General features: G+C 47.1%; 1 protein-coding gene across 1 annotated transcript in view; it reads left to right on the top strand.

Annotated features, from left to right (window-relative positions):
* PTPRH (protein tyrosine phosphatase receptor type H) overlaps positions 1–15,473 on the top strand; it is a 157,262-nt gene that overhangs the window by 98,194 nt on the left and 43,595 nt on the right. Inside the window, exons 9-10 of the mRNA XM_088450970.1 lie at positions 4,626–4,892; positions 8,009–8,275. Coding sequence (XP_088307096.1) covers positions 4,626–4,892; positions 8,009–8,275 — 534 coding nt within the window. The remainder of the gene's footprint in view (positions 1–4,625; positions 4,893–8,008; positions 8,276–15,473) is intronic.

Genomic DNA, 15,473 nt, shown 5'->3' with positions numbered 1-15,473 from the left:
GATCTAGTAACATGGTGTGGGAGACCAGACATCGACAACATAGCATCTTGGCTCAACCACAAAGTTCCTCTTTATTACTCCAGGACAAGAGACCCAGGAGTGTTGGTGGCAGACACTGTCAATCCTGTGGCAGTTTCATCTGGTCTACATCTTGCTGCCATTAACTTTCCTTCCCAGAATCTTAAAACTTAACAAGTAGGAATGAACAATGGTGAGCCTTGTGGCTGTGATAGCTCCACATGGTCTTGGTACTCTGATCTCCTACAGCTTCTAAGGGCAGAACCTTGGCCACTGCCACTTCGACCAGATATACTACTGCAAGGTCCCTTCGTAAACCCAGCTGTGCTTCTGCTTCTTTTAATGAAGTAGTTGTTTAAGCCTTGAAGAAAGGTATTTGGGAAGCAGTAATCCAGACTATGCTGAAGGCTAGAAAACATCATTATCATAGCATTTGGCGAGCGTATGTGGCTTTGTGTAAGCTGAATGAGGGCTCGATTCAGACCCGCTCGCTAGATGCGTCTGCAGATTCGACTAACTGACAGCATGGCAGGCGATCGCACGGCAAGGCATAAGCACACCCACTATGTTTTGGCATGAGATCGCTCTGTGTATGCAGATGCCCACAGCCTGTCTTAAGACGCCCACTTGCGCACATCATCTCCAGGATGTGTATGCAACCATCGGTACCATTGGAAGCGAACGCAGCCCTTGTGGTTGACCATACCCTACCACAAGCACTGCGCGCACTTCAATGTAAAATTCAGCCAGGTGACGTGTACTATGACGCTGCGTCTTTATTATGCATACTACTGAAACGGCGTTGAGACGCTCAGGCACGCCTGCGTTCGCACCTCCACTCCCCAATTTTCATAGTCCAACCCTTGTCACCACCCACAAATGGCTTCTCCTGTCACTCACTCGGCTGAACAGTCTATGCGCAGCGAGCATACGCTTTCCGATTGCTCGGCCTGGTTCGTGCATGTTCACTGCGATGCGACGCATGCGCATAATGCAAAGTTCGGCAGTCTGCGTGCGAATGCTTCTTAGCGAACAGGTCTGAATCAGGCCCTGAATTCCCACCTTCTTCCTTCCGCCTGTCCCATCTTCTCCTGTTCCTTTAGGCGGGTTTGGATGCAGGACTGCATCTGGGCTCTTTGAAGGTGCAGGTTTCAGCATTATCTGTCTTTTTTCAGTGTCGGTTATCCTTGATTCTGGAGCTTCAGACATTCCTGCAAGAAGTCCTTCATCTCCAGCATTCATTTATCCTCCCACAGCTCCATGGGACCTAAACATGGGCTTATCCTTTTTACAGTCAGATCTTTCTGAACCACTGGAAGCAGTACAGTTGATATACCGATCTTGGAAAACTGCCTTCCTTCTGGTAATAATATCTGCTAGGAGGGTCTCAGAACTTGAAGCATAATTTTGCCACTCTTGCTATCTTGTATTTCATAATGACAAAGCAGAACTCTAGACAAAGGCATTCTTTTTGCCAAAGGTTATTTACATTTCACATTAACCAGCTTATTGTGCTTCCAAATGAAGACTTCTCAATCCACTCTTTAAATGTACTGTGAGCCCTAATAGTATATTTTTTTGTACCGCCTCTTTGCATAAGATGGACAATTTGTTCATTAATTACGACTCTCATAAGTGGGGGTGGCCCGCTTCTAAACAATATGTTTCTCAGTGGCATCACATGGTCATCCGTCAGGCCTATGTTACCCAGAGCCGGCCACAATTTTGGCTCATTCCACTAAGTCAGTGGGTGCCTCTTGGGTTGATTGGTGGGTGACCTCTGCTGATCATCTGTGTTGTAATGCCACCTGGCCCTCAGCCATACCTTTATACAATTTTATAGATTCAATACGTTTGCATCCAAAGTGGCCAGTTTTAGATGCTGGGTGCTGAAGATTTCCACAGTGTCTACCTGCTTGTGAGGACTGCTTGGGACATCCCCAGTGTAACTCTAGTATCCCCCAGTGGATTAAGGAGAAAACAGGAATTTGGTACTTGCCAATAAACTTCTTTCTCCGATTCTATGGGGGACACTGAACACCTTCATTGCACTATGTGGTTGACCTCGTGGCTGCATTTATTTCCTTGTTTTCTGGTGACATGTTTGTTCACATTATTGGGAATATTTTTCCCGTTATGTTTCTGGTTCTCCTCTCTATCCTCTCCATCTTTGCTTGGGCTTAGTTAATCTTAACTGAAGTTAGGTGGGGGGAATCCAAATCTCCTAAGATTTACAGTGCCAGACTCCCCACCATCTATACCCTGGTGTAACTCCAGTGTCCCCCAAGGAATTGGAGAAAGGGATTTATTGGTAAGTACCAAAATCCTGTTTTTTAAATGCTACATATGGTCAGCTTTTGAAACTGCAGGGGCCTGCACAATATCCATGTAGAATAAATGAGCAAACACCATCATATAGACTGATAACTATGAGAACTATCTATTAAACATGGATAAAATATTTTAATTTATTGTTCCTTGGCGATGCTGCAATACAACTCTGCAATTCCCTGGTCTTCATTTAGAAAGAACAGTTCATTTAAACTTTAAGGTTTCCATGTGAATGTTCCTTTAAACCACAACATCTACTGTTACCAAAAGTCGAGGAGAAGACTATTAAGACTGGCAAGCAAGGGCACTCACAGACCTCAATGCTGCCCTGCACTCAGACATTGGGCCTGATTCAGAGATATTTGCAAAGCTGATATTTACACAGATGGAGGATTGCTTGCCATTTAGCCTGCGCGAAAGCCACACTTTGCATGCGCAGCGATTGCATTACAATTACGCTCGTACACAGGAAAGTGAGTGACAGGTAGTCATCGTTTGGGGGTGGTAAAAGGGGAGTGTTTAGAAAAATGCAGGCGTGTCTGACTGTTTAAACGCCATTTCATGGGCGTGCATAAATTAGCCATTGCCATCTCCTTCACAGTATGAGAGCTTTCGGGGTGTCAGAAGCGCTGCAGTGTTTGTGGCTAGTCAGACTTCACTTACATGCAGCTGGTGGCTTACACCGGGGGAACGTTGTGGTGCAGGGGCCCAAAGCCGCCGCTGCCCCCACCACTAGTGTCCCCTCTGCTAGTGTAGTATAGACCACAGTGAGCACGGTCCACACTACACAGTAACAAACACACAGCTGCCAGCGGATGATAGTCAGACACTCTCATTTGCTGCTGCATCCACAGAGCGAGCCGGCTGGAGCTCACTCATGAGCTCAGCCTTCCAGCCCCCACCCCACAGCGGGTGATGGGAGAGACGTCATGACGTTTCTGCCATAGTGCAGGAGAAGAGCGGGCCGGGACTCGGAGCAGACAGCGGCGGTCGCGTCAGGAGCAGGGATTCAGGTAAGTTGTGTTTTTTGTGTGTGTGTGTGTTAGGGGCACTGGCACTGCATGGGGGGGCGCTACAGGGGGCACTGTATGGGGAGGTGCTACAGGGGGCGCTGTATGTAAGGGCTGCTACTGGGGGCACTGTATGGAGGGCCGCTACTGAGCGCACTGTATAGGGGGGGCCGCTACTAAGGGCAATGCATGGCGGGGACTACTACTGGGGGCACTGTATAGGGGGGATTACTACTGGGGGCACTGTATAGGGAGGACTACTACTGGGGGCACTGCATAGGGGGGCTACTACTGGGGGCAATGCATAGAGGGGACTACTACTGGAGGCACTGCATAGGTAGGACTACTACTGGAGGCACTGCATAGGTAGGACTACTACTGGGGGTAATACATAGGGGGACTACTACTGGGGGCAATGCATAGGAGGGACCACTACTGGGTGCACTGTATGTGGGGCACTACAGGGGCACTGTATATGAGGCACTACTGTCGGCACTGCATAGGGGGACCACTACTGGGGGCACTGCATAGGGGGGGCCCAAAGCATATTCTTGCACCTGGGCCCACCACTCTCCAGTTCCGCCACTGTGCTGCATTACTACCAGATGTGCGTTGATGGTACCGATGTTTACGCTGTTCTACGTCATTGGACGGATATGAGAAGGCAGCAGTGGGTGTCCTTATGCTCAGCTATGCTTTCGAAGGGTTGAGTACAGGATGCTGGCGCTTGGGATCCCCGGCAGTCAAAATCCTGATGCCAGCATCCTGACAGGGTTAGGATACCGACACTTGTCGGTCAATATCCTAACCCTCCCCATCTCCCTAACCCTGCCTCCCCGATGCCTAAACCTAACCTCCCCCCTAAACCTAACCTCCCCATGTGCCTAAACCTAACCTCCCCCTTCCCGCATAATAAACCTAACCCTCCCCCCTTAGTGCCAAACCCTCCCCTTAGTGCCTAACCATTAACCCTCCCCTTAACCCAGCTATCTACCTTCGGGATGCCGCCACCGTGATTCTGACAGGTGTCGGGTTTCGCGCGGCATTGTGAACACCAGAATCCAGATTTTTTTTCTTTGACCGGATCCCATTTGGAAGGCATTAGCTTATTTTAGCAATTACGATCCTTGAGAGAATGCAGTTACGATTGCATTAGCGTAAATCTGGGAATCAGGCCCATTATGTATATGACTGTTTTTACTTTCCGTTGGAGTGTAAATATATACTGGAATATATTTTTAAAATCCTGTATTTTTGTCTCCTTAGAGCCATCCAGTGTCTCTGACTTCCATGCCTCTGCTGTAGGGGTGAATAGTGTAAATCTTAATTGGATGATCCCTAACAATACTAATAGCAAATCATACACCTACACAGTGTTATGGCAGCCAGACAATGTTAATATCACCAATATAACAACCAACTATGTACAGGTGACTGGACTGTCACCAGGAGTAAACTACAAATTCACCATCTACACTGTGACCTCAGATGGAGTGCGGAGCGAAGCAGTTCAGGAAACACAAAATACAACAAGTAAGTTCATTACTACTTATTTTAACACAGATTAGATTTTTTCAAATGAATAAGTGCATACAATTTTTAAATTAATAATATATTACATTTTCAGTATTGTGCAGTGATTACACAGAATTATGTTGGAAGGACCCTTTGGAAAATAGGGAAACAGAATTTAAGATACAATCGATCCTAGATAGAGTGCCACGGGCAGCTGAAAGGCGCGTAAACTCCTGCTTTGTAAGGTGACGAGCACGCCAAACACCTGTTTGTACTGTAACTGACGGGAGAGATAGGGAACACCTTGTTTAGGTCGGTGGATAGAGGAGCTCATTCAGACCCTTTCGCAGCCGACAGGGGCCGGGTATGCAAATTCCGCGATCGAACGGCCAGGCTTAAGGACGCCCTCTATGTCTTATGGAGAACGACGGCAGAGTGAACGCACGCCAGTGTAAAGACGCCCACTTTTCTAACTTAGCACACGTCATCTCCAGGAAGTGTATGATTAATCAGTAACATCGAGAACCATCGGAGCTGCTCGCAGCCCTTGAGGTAGACCCTACCCCGCCACAAGCACTGCGATCACTGCAGGCTGAAATACAACCAGGTGACATGTACAATGACGCTTCCATGCTAATTATGCACACCCAAAGAACGCCATTTTGACGCTCAGACACGCCTGCGTTCACACATCTACTCCCCCGTTTTCCAGCGCCTTCCCCTGTTACCACCCACAAATGGCACTGTCACTAAAAGTAGCGCTCAGTCTGTGTACAACGAGCGCATGATTCCCGATCGCAGTGACTGGCTAGCGCACTCGCACTGTGACGCATGCGCAGACTGGCGACTATCACCATAGCGTGCGATCGAGTTCTTAGCAAACACCATCATATAGACCGATAACTATGAGAACTATCTATTAAAACATGGATAAAATATTTTAAATTATTGTTCCTTGGCGATGCTGCAATACAACTCTGCAGTTCCCTGGTCTTCATTAAGAAAGAACAGTTCATTTAAACTTTAAGGTTTCCATGTGAATGTTCCTTTAAACCACAACATCTACTGTTACCAAAAGTCGAGGAGAAGACTATTAAGACTGGCAAGCAAGGGCACTCACAGACCTCAATGCTGCCCTGCACTCAGACATTGGGCCTGATTCAGAGATATTTGCAAAGCTGATATTTACACAGATGGAGGATTGCTTGCCATTTAGCCTGCGCGAAAGCCACACTTTGCATGCGCAGCTATTGCATTGCGATTACGCTCGTACACAGGAAAGTGAGTGACAGGTAGTCATCGTTTGGGGGTGGTAAAAGGGGAGTGTTTAGAAAAATGCAGGCGTGTCTGACTGTTTAAACGCCATTTCATGGGCGTGCATAAATTAGCCATTGCCATCTCCTTCACAGTATGAGAGCTTTTGGGGTGTCAGAAGAGCTGCAGTGTTTGTGGCTAGTCAGACTTCACTTACATGCTGCGTCAGTGGCGGAACTAGTGGCGGTGCAGCTGGTGGCTTACACTGGGGCACTATGTGGTGCAGGTGCCCAAAGCCGCCGCTGCCCCTGCCGCTAGTGTCCCCACCGCTAGTGTAGTGTAGACCGCAGTGAGCACAGTCTACATTACACAGTAACAAACACACATCCGCCATCGAATGAGAGTTAGACACTCTTATTGGCTGCTGTATCCACAGAGCTAGCCGGCTGGAGCTCACTCATGAGCTCCGCCTTCCAGCCCCCCCCCCGCAGTGGGTGATGGGAGAGACGTCATGACGTTTCTCCCATAATGCAGGAGAAGAGCAGGCCGGAACTCGGAGTGGACAGCGGCGGTCACGTCAGGAGCAGGGATTCAGGTAAGTTGTGTCTTTTTGTGTGTGTGTGTGTGTGTTAGGGACACTTGCACTGCATAGGGGGGCGCTACAGGGGGCACTATATAGGGGGGCTGCTACTGGGGGCACTGTATGTAAGGGCTGCTACTGGGGGCACTGTATGGAGGTCCGCTACTGGGGGCACTGTATAGGGGGGGCTTTACTAGGGGCAATGCATGGGGGGGACTACTACTTGGGGCACTGCATAGGGGGGACCACTACTGGGGGCACTGTATAGGAAGGACTACTACAGGGGGCACTGCATAGGGGGGACCACTACTGGGGGCAATACATAGGGGGACTACTACTGGGGGCAATGCATAGGGGGAAAACTACTGGGGGCAATGCATAGGGGGACTACTACTGGGGGCAATGCATAGGGGGAATACTACTGGGGGCAATACATAGGGGGACTACTACTGGGGCAATGCATAGGGGGACCACTTCTGGGGGCACTGTATAAGGGGCACTGCATAGGGGACCACTACTGGGGGCACTGTATATGGGGCACTACAGGGGCACTGTATATGGGGCCACAACTGGGGGCACTGCATAGGGGGGCCCAAAGCATATTCTTGCACCTGGGCCCACCACTCTCTAGTTCCGCCACTGTGCTGCATGACTACCAGATGTGCGTTGATGGTACCGATGTTTATGCTGTTGTACGTCATTGGACGGATATGAGAAGGCAGCAGTGGGCGTCCTTATGATCGCCTATGCTTTCGAAGGGTTGAGTACAGGATGCCGGCACTCGGGATCCCGGCAGTCAAAATCCTGATGCCAGCATCCTGACAGGGTTAGGATACCGACACTTGTCAGTCAATATCTTAACCCTACCCATCTCCCTAACCCTGCCCCCCCGAACCCTAAACCTAACCTGCCCCCTAGTGCCTAAACCTAACCTCCCCCCTCCCCGCATAATAAACCTAACCCTCCCCCCTTAGTGCCAAACCCTCCCCTTAGTGCCTAAACATTAACCCTCCCCTTAACCCCGCTATCTACCTTTGGGATGCCGGCACCGTGATTCTGACAGGTGTCGGGTTTTCGCGCGGCATTGTGACCACCGGAATCCTGATTTTTTTTTTTGGACCGTATCCCATTTGGAAGGCATTAGCTTATTTTAGCAACTGCGATCCTTGAGAGAATGCAGTTACGATTTCAGTAGCGTAAATCTGGGAATCAGGCCCATTATGTATATGACTGTTTTTACTTTGTAGTGTAAATATATACTGGAATATATTTTTAAAATCCTGTATTTTTGTCTCCTTAGAGCCATCCAGTGTCTCTGACTTCCATGCCTCTGCTGTAGGGGTGAATAGTGTAAATCTTAATTGGAGGATCCCTAACAATACTAATAGCAAATCATACACCTACACAGTGTTATGGCAGCCAGACAATGTTAATATCACCAATATAACAACCAACTATGTACAGGTGACTGGACTGTCACCAGGAGTAAACTACAAATTCACCATCTACACTGTGACCTCAGATGGAGTGCGGAGCGAAGCAGTTCAGGAAACACAAAATACAACAAGTAAGTTCATTATTACTTATTTTAACACAGATTAGATTTTTTCAAATGAACAAGTGCATACAATTTTTAAATTAATAATATTTTGTGCAGTGATCACACAGAATTATGTTGGAAGGACCCATCATTTTGGAAAATAGGGAAACAGAATTTAAGATATAATCGATCCTAGATAGAGTGCCACGGGCAGCTGAAAGGCACGTAAATTCCTGCTTTGTAAGGTGACGAGCACGCCAAACACCTGTTTGTACTGTAACTGACGGGAGAGATAGGGAACACCTTGTTTAGGTTGGTGGATAGAGGAGCTCATTCAGACCCTTTCGCAGCCGACAGGGGCCAGATATGCAAATTCCGCGATCGAACGGCCAGGCTTAAGGACGCCCTCTATGTCTTATAGAGAGCAACGGCGGAGTGATCGCACGCCGGTGTAATGACGCCCACTTTTCTTTCTTAGCACACGTCATCTCCAGGAAGTGTATGATTAATCAGTAACATCGAGAGCCATCGGAGCTGCTCGCAGCCCTTGAGGTAGACCCTACCCCGCCACAAGCACTGCGATCACTGCAGGCTGAAATACAACCAGGTGACATCTACAATGACGCTTCCATGCTAATTATGCACACCCAAAGAACGCCATTTTGATGCTCAGACAAGCCTGCGTTCACACATCTACTCCCCCGTTTTCCAGGACCTTTCCCTGTTACCACCCACAAATGGCACTGTCACTCAAAGTAGCGCTCAGTCTGTGTACTACGAGCGCACGATTCCTGATCGCAGTGACTGGCTCACGCACTCGCACTGCGACGCATGCGCAGGCGAGCGACTATCTCCATAGCGTGTGATCGCAGCTTAGCAAGCGGGTCTGAATCGCCGCCTGAGTTCTTAGCCCGGGTCAGGTTAAAGTCACCACAGACTATTAAAGATTAGGTATGTACAAGCAATTTAGATAAGAGAAAACATAATATTACAATCTTCATATGGAATATGATTAATACGTAGCTCAGTTATCAGAAACCGACCACCAGGGTCAATATATGAGGATGTATTTTCCAAATGGAGGTGCCTTTGAGCCAAAATTACCACACCGTGGGATTTAGAGGAGTAAGGCACCTAAACAACCACCTTCAAATGTAACAAATGAATATAGAGATCTCAGGGCCAGATTCAGCAGCATATGCAATAGCGATTACGCACGCAGCCGATCGATTGTTTGCCGTTGCGCGTGCATACAAGCGATCGCATTGTGATTACAGACGCACAAAGGAATCCATCGCAAAATGAGTGAGAGGCTGTCAGCGTTTGGTGGTGGTGGCGGGGGAGTGGTCGGAGAAACGCAAGCGCGCCTGTCCGTTTGAATGCCGTTTCATGGGCGTGCATAAATTAGCCACTGCTATTGCATATGCACAATGAGAGCTCTCTGCGTGCAACGAGTCAGTTTCTGCGGCTGGTCAGACCTGCTGTAAATGTGCATGACAGGCCGATGTGCATCAATGGTACTGATGTATACGCAGAAGTGCGAAGTTGAACAGATATGAGAGGGCAGTAGTGGGCGTCTCTATGCTGGCTGACCTTTGGCATGAATTAACATATTTTCTCAGCTGCGCTGCATGCAATTTCGCAGATGCAATCACAATTGCAGTCCGTACTGAATGAGGCCCTCAGTATCTAGTAAGTGTGTTTCTTAAATCCATATCCATTTTTTTAACTAAATCAAGATTTTCTTCCTCTTAGCCTGGGAATTAATTCCCCTGACGTTCCATGAGCCGATTTTTAATTGGGGTACAGTATAATCTGAAATTAAATAAAATGAAGAGCATATTAAAAATACCCGGCCCTAGGCATCGGCAAACTAGGCAAATGCCTAGGGACATGAAATCCAAGCCTAGGGCCTGTCAGCATTACAGCGGGAAGCAGCGGGATAGGGACGGGCGAACGGGGCTGCCCTACCACGATCAAAGCTCTCAGCTCCGATCGGACGGCACCTCATACAGCTGGCAGCACAGGGAAAGGGAACCAGAGACAGTGGGGGCAGCCGGCAGTGACAAAAATTGCCACTGGAGGAGGGCTGCAGCGCATGCCGTGCTGCAGCAGCTCCTCCTCCCATGGGCCTTTGCGGAGTCCAGCAGGCTGAGCCTGTCTGCAAGGATACACACAGCGCCGGGCTGAGCATAGAGTGAGGAGCGCAAGCATGGCGGCTTCAATATCCAGGCAGGCTGAGGTGAAGAGGTCAGAGTTTTATTGGCAGGGTGAGTGCTGTGCAGGGGGTGTGGGGAGGTTGGGATGTAATAGTATGGGGCATAATGTGTAAGGAGTATTAAAGTGTGACATTATGTATAAAAGTGCATTACTAATGTGGGGCATAATGTTTAAGGGGCATTACTGTGTGGCATGTGTATAAGGGGCGCTACTACTCTGTGGCATTATGTGTATAAGGGGCGCTACTACTGTGTGGCATTATGTGTATAAGGGGCGCTACTACTGTGTGGCATTATGTATTTAAGTGCATTACTAATGTGGGTCATAATGTGTAAGGGACATTACTGTGTGGCATTATGTGTATAAGGGGCATTACTGTGTGGCATTATGTGTACAAGGGGTGCTACTACTGTGTGGCATTATGTGTTTAAGTGCATTACTAATGTGGGTCATAATGTGTAAGGGACATTACTGTGTGGTATTATGTGTATAAGTGCATTACTAATGTAGGGCATAGGACCTGATTCAGACCCGCTCGCTAGGAAGCATTCGCTCGTAGCTGATGATGGTTCGCATTGTGTGCATGCGTATGCATCGCAGTGCGCATGCGTGAACTAGTCCGAGTGATCGGGAAGCGTACACTCGCCGAGCATAGACAGCCCAGCTGAATGAGTGACAAGTCAAGCCGTTTGTGGGTGGTAGCAGGGGCAGGCCACTAGAAACGGGGGAGTGGAGGTACGAAAGCGTGCCTGAGCATCTTAACGCCGTTTCAGAGGCGTGTATAATTAACAGGCAGCGTCATAGTACACGTCACCTGATTGGATTTTACAGTGAAGTGCTCGCAGTGCTTACGGTAGGGTATAGTCAACCTCAAGCGCTGCAAATGCATCCGATGGTTGCATACACTTCCTGGAGATGACGTGCGCAAGTGGGCGTGCTTATGCCTTGCCATGCGATTGCCTGCTTTCCCATCACTTAGTCGAATTTGCATACGCTTGGAGTGAGCGTACGCATCTAGCGAGCAGGTCTGAATCGAGCCCATAAAGTGTGTCATTGTTTGCATATGGGGTTCTACTACTGTGTGGCATTATATGTATAAGTGCATTACTAATGTGGGTCATAATTTGTAAGGGGCATTACTGTGTGGCATTATGTGTAAAAGGGGCGGTACTACTGTATGGCATTATGTGTAGAAGGTGCACTGCTGTGTGGCATAATGTGTATAAAGAGCACTTCTGTGTGGTGTAATGTGAATAAGGAGCAATATGGTGTGGTGTAATGTGAATAACGGACACTACTGTGTAACGTAACGTGAATAAGAGGCACTACTGTGAGGCATAACAAGTATAAGGTAAAGGGGTACTACTGTGTGGTGTAACATGAATAAGGGACACTGTGTTGTGTAATGTGAATAAGGGACACTACTGTGTGATGTAATGTCAATAAGGGTCATTATCCTGTGATATATTGTGAATAAGGTTGCACTACTGTGTTGCGTAATTTGAATTAAGGGTTCTATTGTGGCGCCAATTCTCTTGCTGGCACAGGGCAACAAAATGCCTAGTTACAGCTCTGTGGATGAGGATTGCTGTGGGTGAGGGGTGATGGGTGTTGCTGGCTGCTGCTGTGATCTATGCTGCTGGGTGATGGGTGCTGTGCTGGGAGAGGGGTGCTGGGTCAAAGGCCGAACTAGCGGTGGTGCTATGGTGCACCAGCCAAAATCTTGCCTTGGGCATCAAACTGGTTAGGACCTGCTCTGATATTAAGAAATGCATTTAGTAATTGTTACAACATCTACTGTATAACGGAAACCAAGAACGGCTGTGAGGACAGATTCTAGGGAGAGGATAAGGGGGAAGGGGGGTTGGCCAGGAATGAACAAGGGTAAAACTAAAAGGGGGAGGAATTAAGAACAGCAAGAGAGAGGGACAAAGCATAAGGAGAACAGAAAACAAATATGCAGGTAATTACGAACATTGAATATACTGCATACATTTTGTTAACAGGACAACTGGATAACAGTTGAGACTGTGAAATTACGAAAGAGAGCAAATAAAAACTAGGCCCAGCAGTATGAGAAAAGGATAAAATAAATGTCTTACCACTGTAGTAAATACCATCACAGGGGAACCAAGAAATATAAAAAGGCGTGTATATTGAATTTCAAACAGATAAATATGAGAATGAAAAAATGTGAGTAAATCTTAGTAGACATTAAAAGAAGGAAATAAAGAAAAAGAAACAACACAATTCACAGTAATAAAGGTGAACGATAAAACCTTGCATGAATAGTGATGCTACTGTACCCCACATGCCCCTTATGTGCCAAACAGACTTCCCCTATGCCATCGGACACCCCACATGCCCCTTCACCAATTAGACCACCCCATATTAGTGAAGTGATGAAGTGATACGGCATATAGCTCAGACTAAAAAAACAGTAGTCACCCAAGCGCAATTCAGATACACGGAAATCACAGTAAATAAAGTACTAAATAGTTACTGGATGAGGGTCCGGGGTAAAAGTTATTAGTCCAATATATTGGAAAGTCAAGTTACAAAGAAGGCGAGGTTTTCCTCAAAATCCAACAAGGGTTTAAATTGTAGAATGGTCTTCATACTCCCATAGGTTACGTCAGGTCATATAAAAGAGAGAGGGAGAAGGACTATCATAGTGTAATACCTTTTTAATAAGATTCAATCATATAAAACATATATATTAATAATCCACCATAACGTAAAAGAGTTCAAGGCGTACCAGATGGTGTGGGTATACAGAATACACCTAAAGTCGCTTATATAATACTTCCTGGGAACAGGAATCTGTGGTACCTCAGCAAACTCCAGTGCCTCTGAAACAGTTCCCACCTCCTGGATTGTAGCCTTGTGAGAATATCACCAACGCGTTTCAACTCCATACTTGAGTCTTTTTCATGGTGTAATCATCCGGTGGACTGAGATCCTTCTTATACCCTCCCTAAGATTCTTATTGGTTCATACCAAATAACTTTCATAGTCATTCATTTTCTATTACATAATGAAACCTCTAAATGGATAATGATACATAAAAGAAAAATACATAAATATCATTAGGCTATGAAATGGTACTGAGGTAGCGCTCAAATCCCTGTATTTGTATGTGAATGTACTTTCAGTCTTAGGGGCTCATTCAGACCCGCTCGCGAGCGGCAGGACGCTCGCAAGCGGGTCGATGTTCCCCCACTGCGCATGCGCACGATGGAGGGAGCTCCGTCGTGCGCATGCGCGAGACCCGGCGAGCGACGGGCTCTCCATCGCTCCGGGTCTCGCACCAAAGGGGACGTGCTGTCGATGTTGATTGACAGCACGCCCCCTTTGGTGGGCGTGCCGGGGGCGTGCCTGCCAGACGGAAGCGTTCCCATGGGAACGCTTACCGTCTGAAGCCGGCCCCACTGACATCACTAGTGATGTCAGTGGGAGTGATTTTGGCTCTGATAGAGCCAAAATCACTCCAGGGCTTGCGGAAGCGAGACCCTACCGCAGGGTCTCCGTCGCAAGCCCGATGGTCGCGATGGTCAAGACCATCGCGACCATCATCATGGACGCTCGCATATGCTGTGGGTGGTTACCCACAGCTATGCGAGCGGCCAGGAGGCCGCTCCATTTTCAGGGAGGAGGGCCCTGATTCAGAGCGAGCGCTCTGGTCAGAGCATTCAGCTCTGAATCAGGCCCTTAGTTCACTATAATCCTGTCTTCACAGTGGCAGCTTAATATTCTCCAATAAATCACTTGTCGGATGATTCTAATAACATGTAAAAGAAAAAGTGAGAACAAGCGCCGTATAGTGTAGTAGTTTAGGGCATCAATGGCACACTCTGTATAGAAAATGCGTACCGTATTAACCCACATATAAGAGCATTGGGTTATGTGTATATGAGCCTTCTCTTATTCCACAAGGAGAATTCCTCTCATAATCCAGTGCACATCACTGGAGAAGTCCAGAGATATTACAAGGGACGAAACGCGTTGAGGACTAGAGTGTACCCCGTTTTTCTATGACCAGCGATTATCAGCTAAGCCCAATATCTATTTTACTAATATGGCTTTGGAGTAAGTGTGATGTGCACTGGATTATGAGAGGAATCCTCCTTGTGGAATAAGAGAAGGCTCATATACACATAACCCAATGCTCTTATATGTGGGTTAATACGGTACGCATTTTCTATACAGAGTGTGCCATTGATGCCCTAAACTACTACACTATACGACGCTTGTTCTCACTTTTTCTTTTACATAAATATCGTTGTTTAAAAAGGGATAAAAACATTACAAAATGACATCAAAATCCAATAAATAGCCTTCCACGCTTAGGTGGAACGCAAACAAATATGACTTCCGGTCCGGCGGTGACCCGCACACGTCACTTCCAGTACCGGGCAGAGAGAAAGGAGATACATACAAAAGCTCATATAAAGGCTTGTCGTCCTAAGTGTATTAATGCTTCCGGAATCAGTGATAGTTATAAAACAGCTGAGCTGCATGTGGTATTCTACTTGTAAGAGACCTCCAGAAGACGGAGGTTCAGCCTTGTTAATTACCTTCCACACTTCGGTGGAACGCAGACACACTTGACTTCCGGTCCGGCGGTGACACTCAAGTGTCAATTCCGGTGCCTTACAAAGATTGAATGAGTACATATATTATTATATCTGGGATAGGTGGGAAAAAGGGAAAGACACATATAATGTAATAATTAATAGAAAACCTCTAAAGAGTTAATCCATTTAGGTGTGTCCACGTCGCTTCCGCTTTGCATAAGGAAGCCACAATATTAATGGGTAAAAAAGGGGTCTTAAAATAAATCAGCCTGAGTGGTGCCAATAGAGGGGAGTCGCTATGAAAAGACTTCATATAAATAAAATAAATATAAATATAGAACAACACTCTAAAATCAGGATTTTTCAAAGGTAAAAGGAGAACGTAAAATGAACCCTCAAAATTAATCATAAAAACCACTTGAGCTCAA

Source organism: Taudactylus pleione, unplaced genomic scaffold (genome assembly GCF_031769625.1).
Source record: "Taudactylus pleione unplaced genomic scaffold, aTauple2 ptg000535l, whole genome shotgun sequence".
Taxonomy (NCBI): Eukaryota; Metazoa; Chordata; class Amphibia; order Anura; family Myobatrachidae; genus Taudactylus; species Taudactylus pleione.
This window is presented reverse-complemented; position numbering and strand designations above follow the sequence as displayed.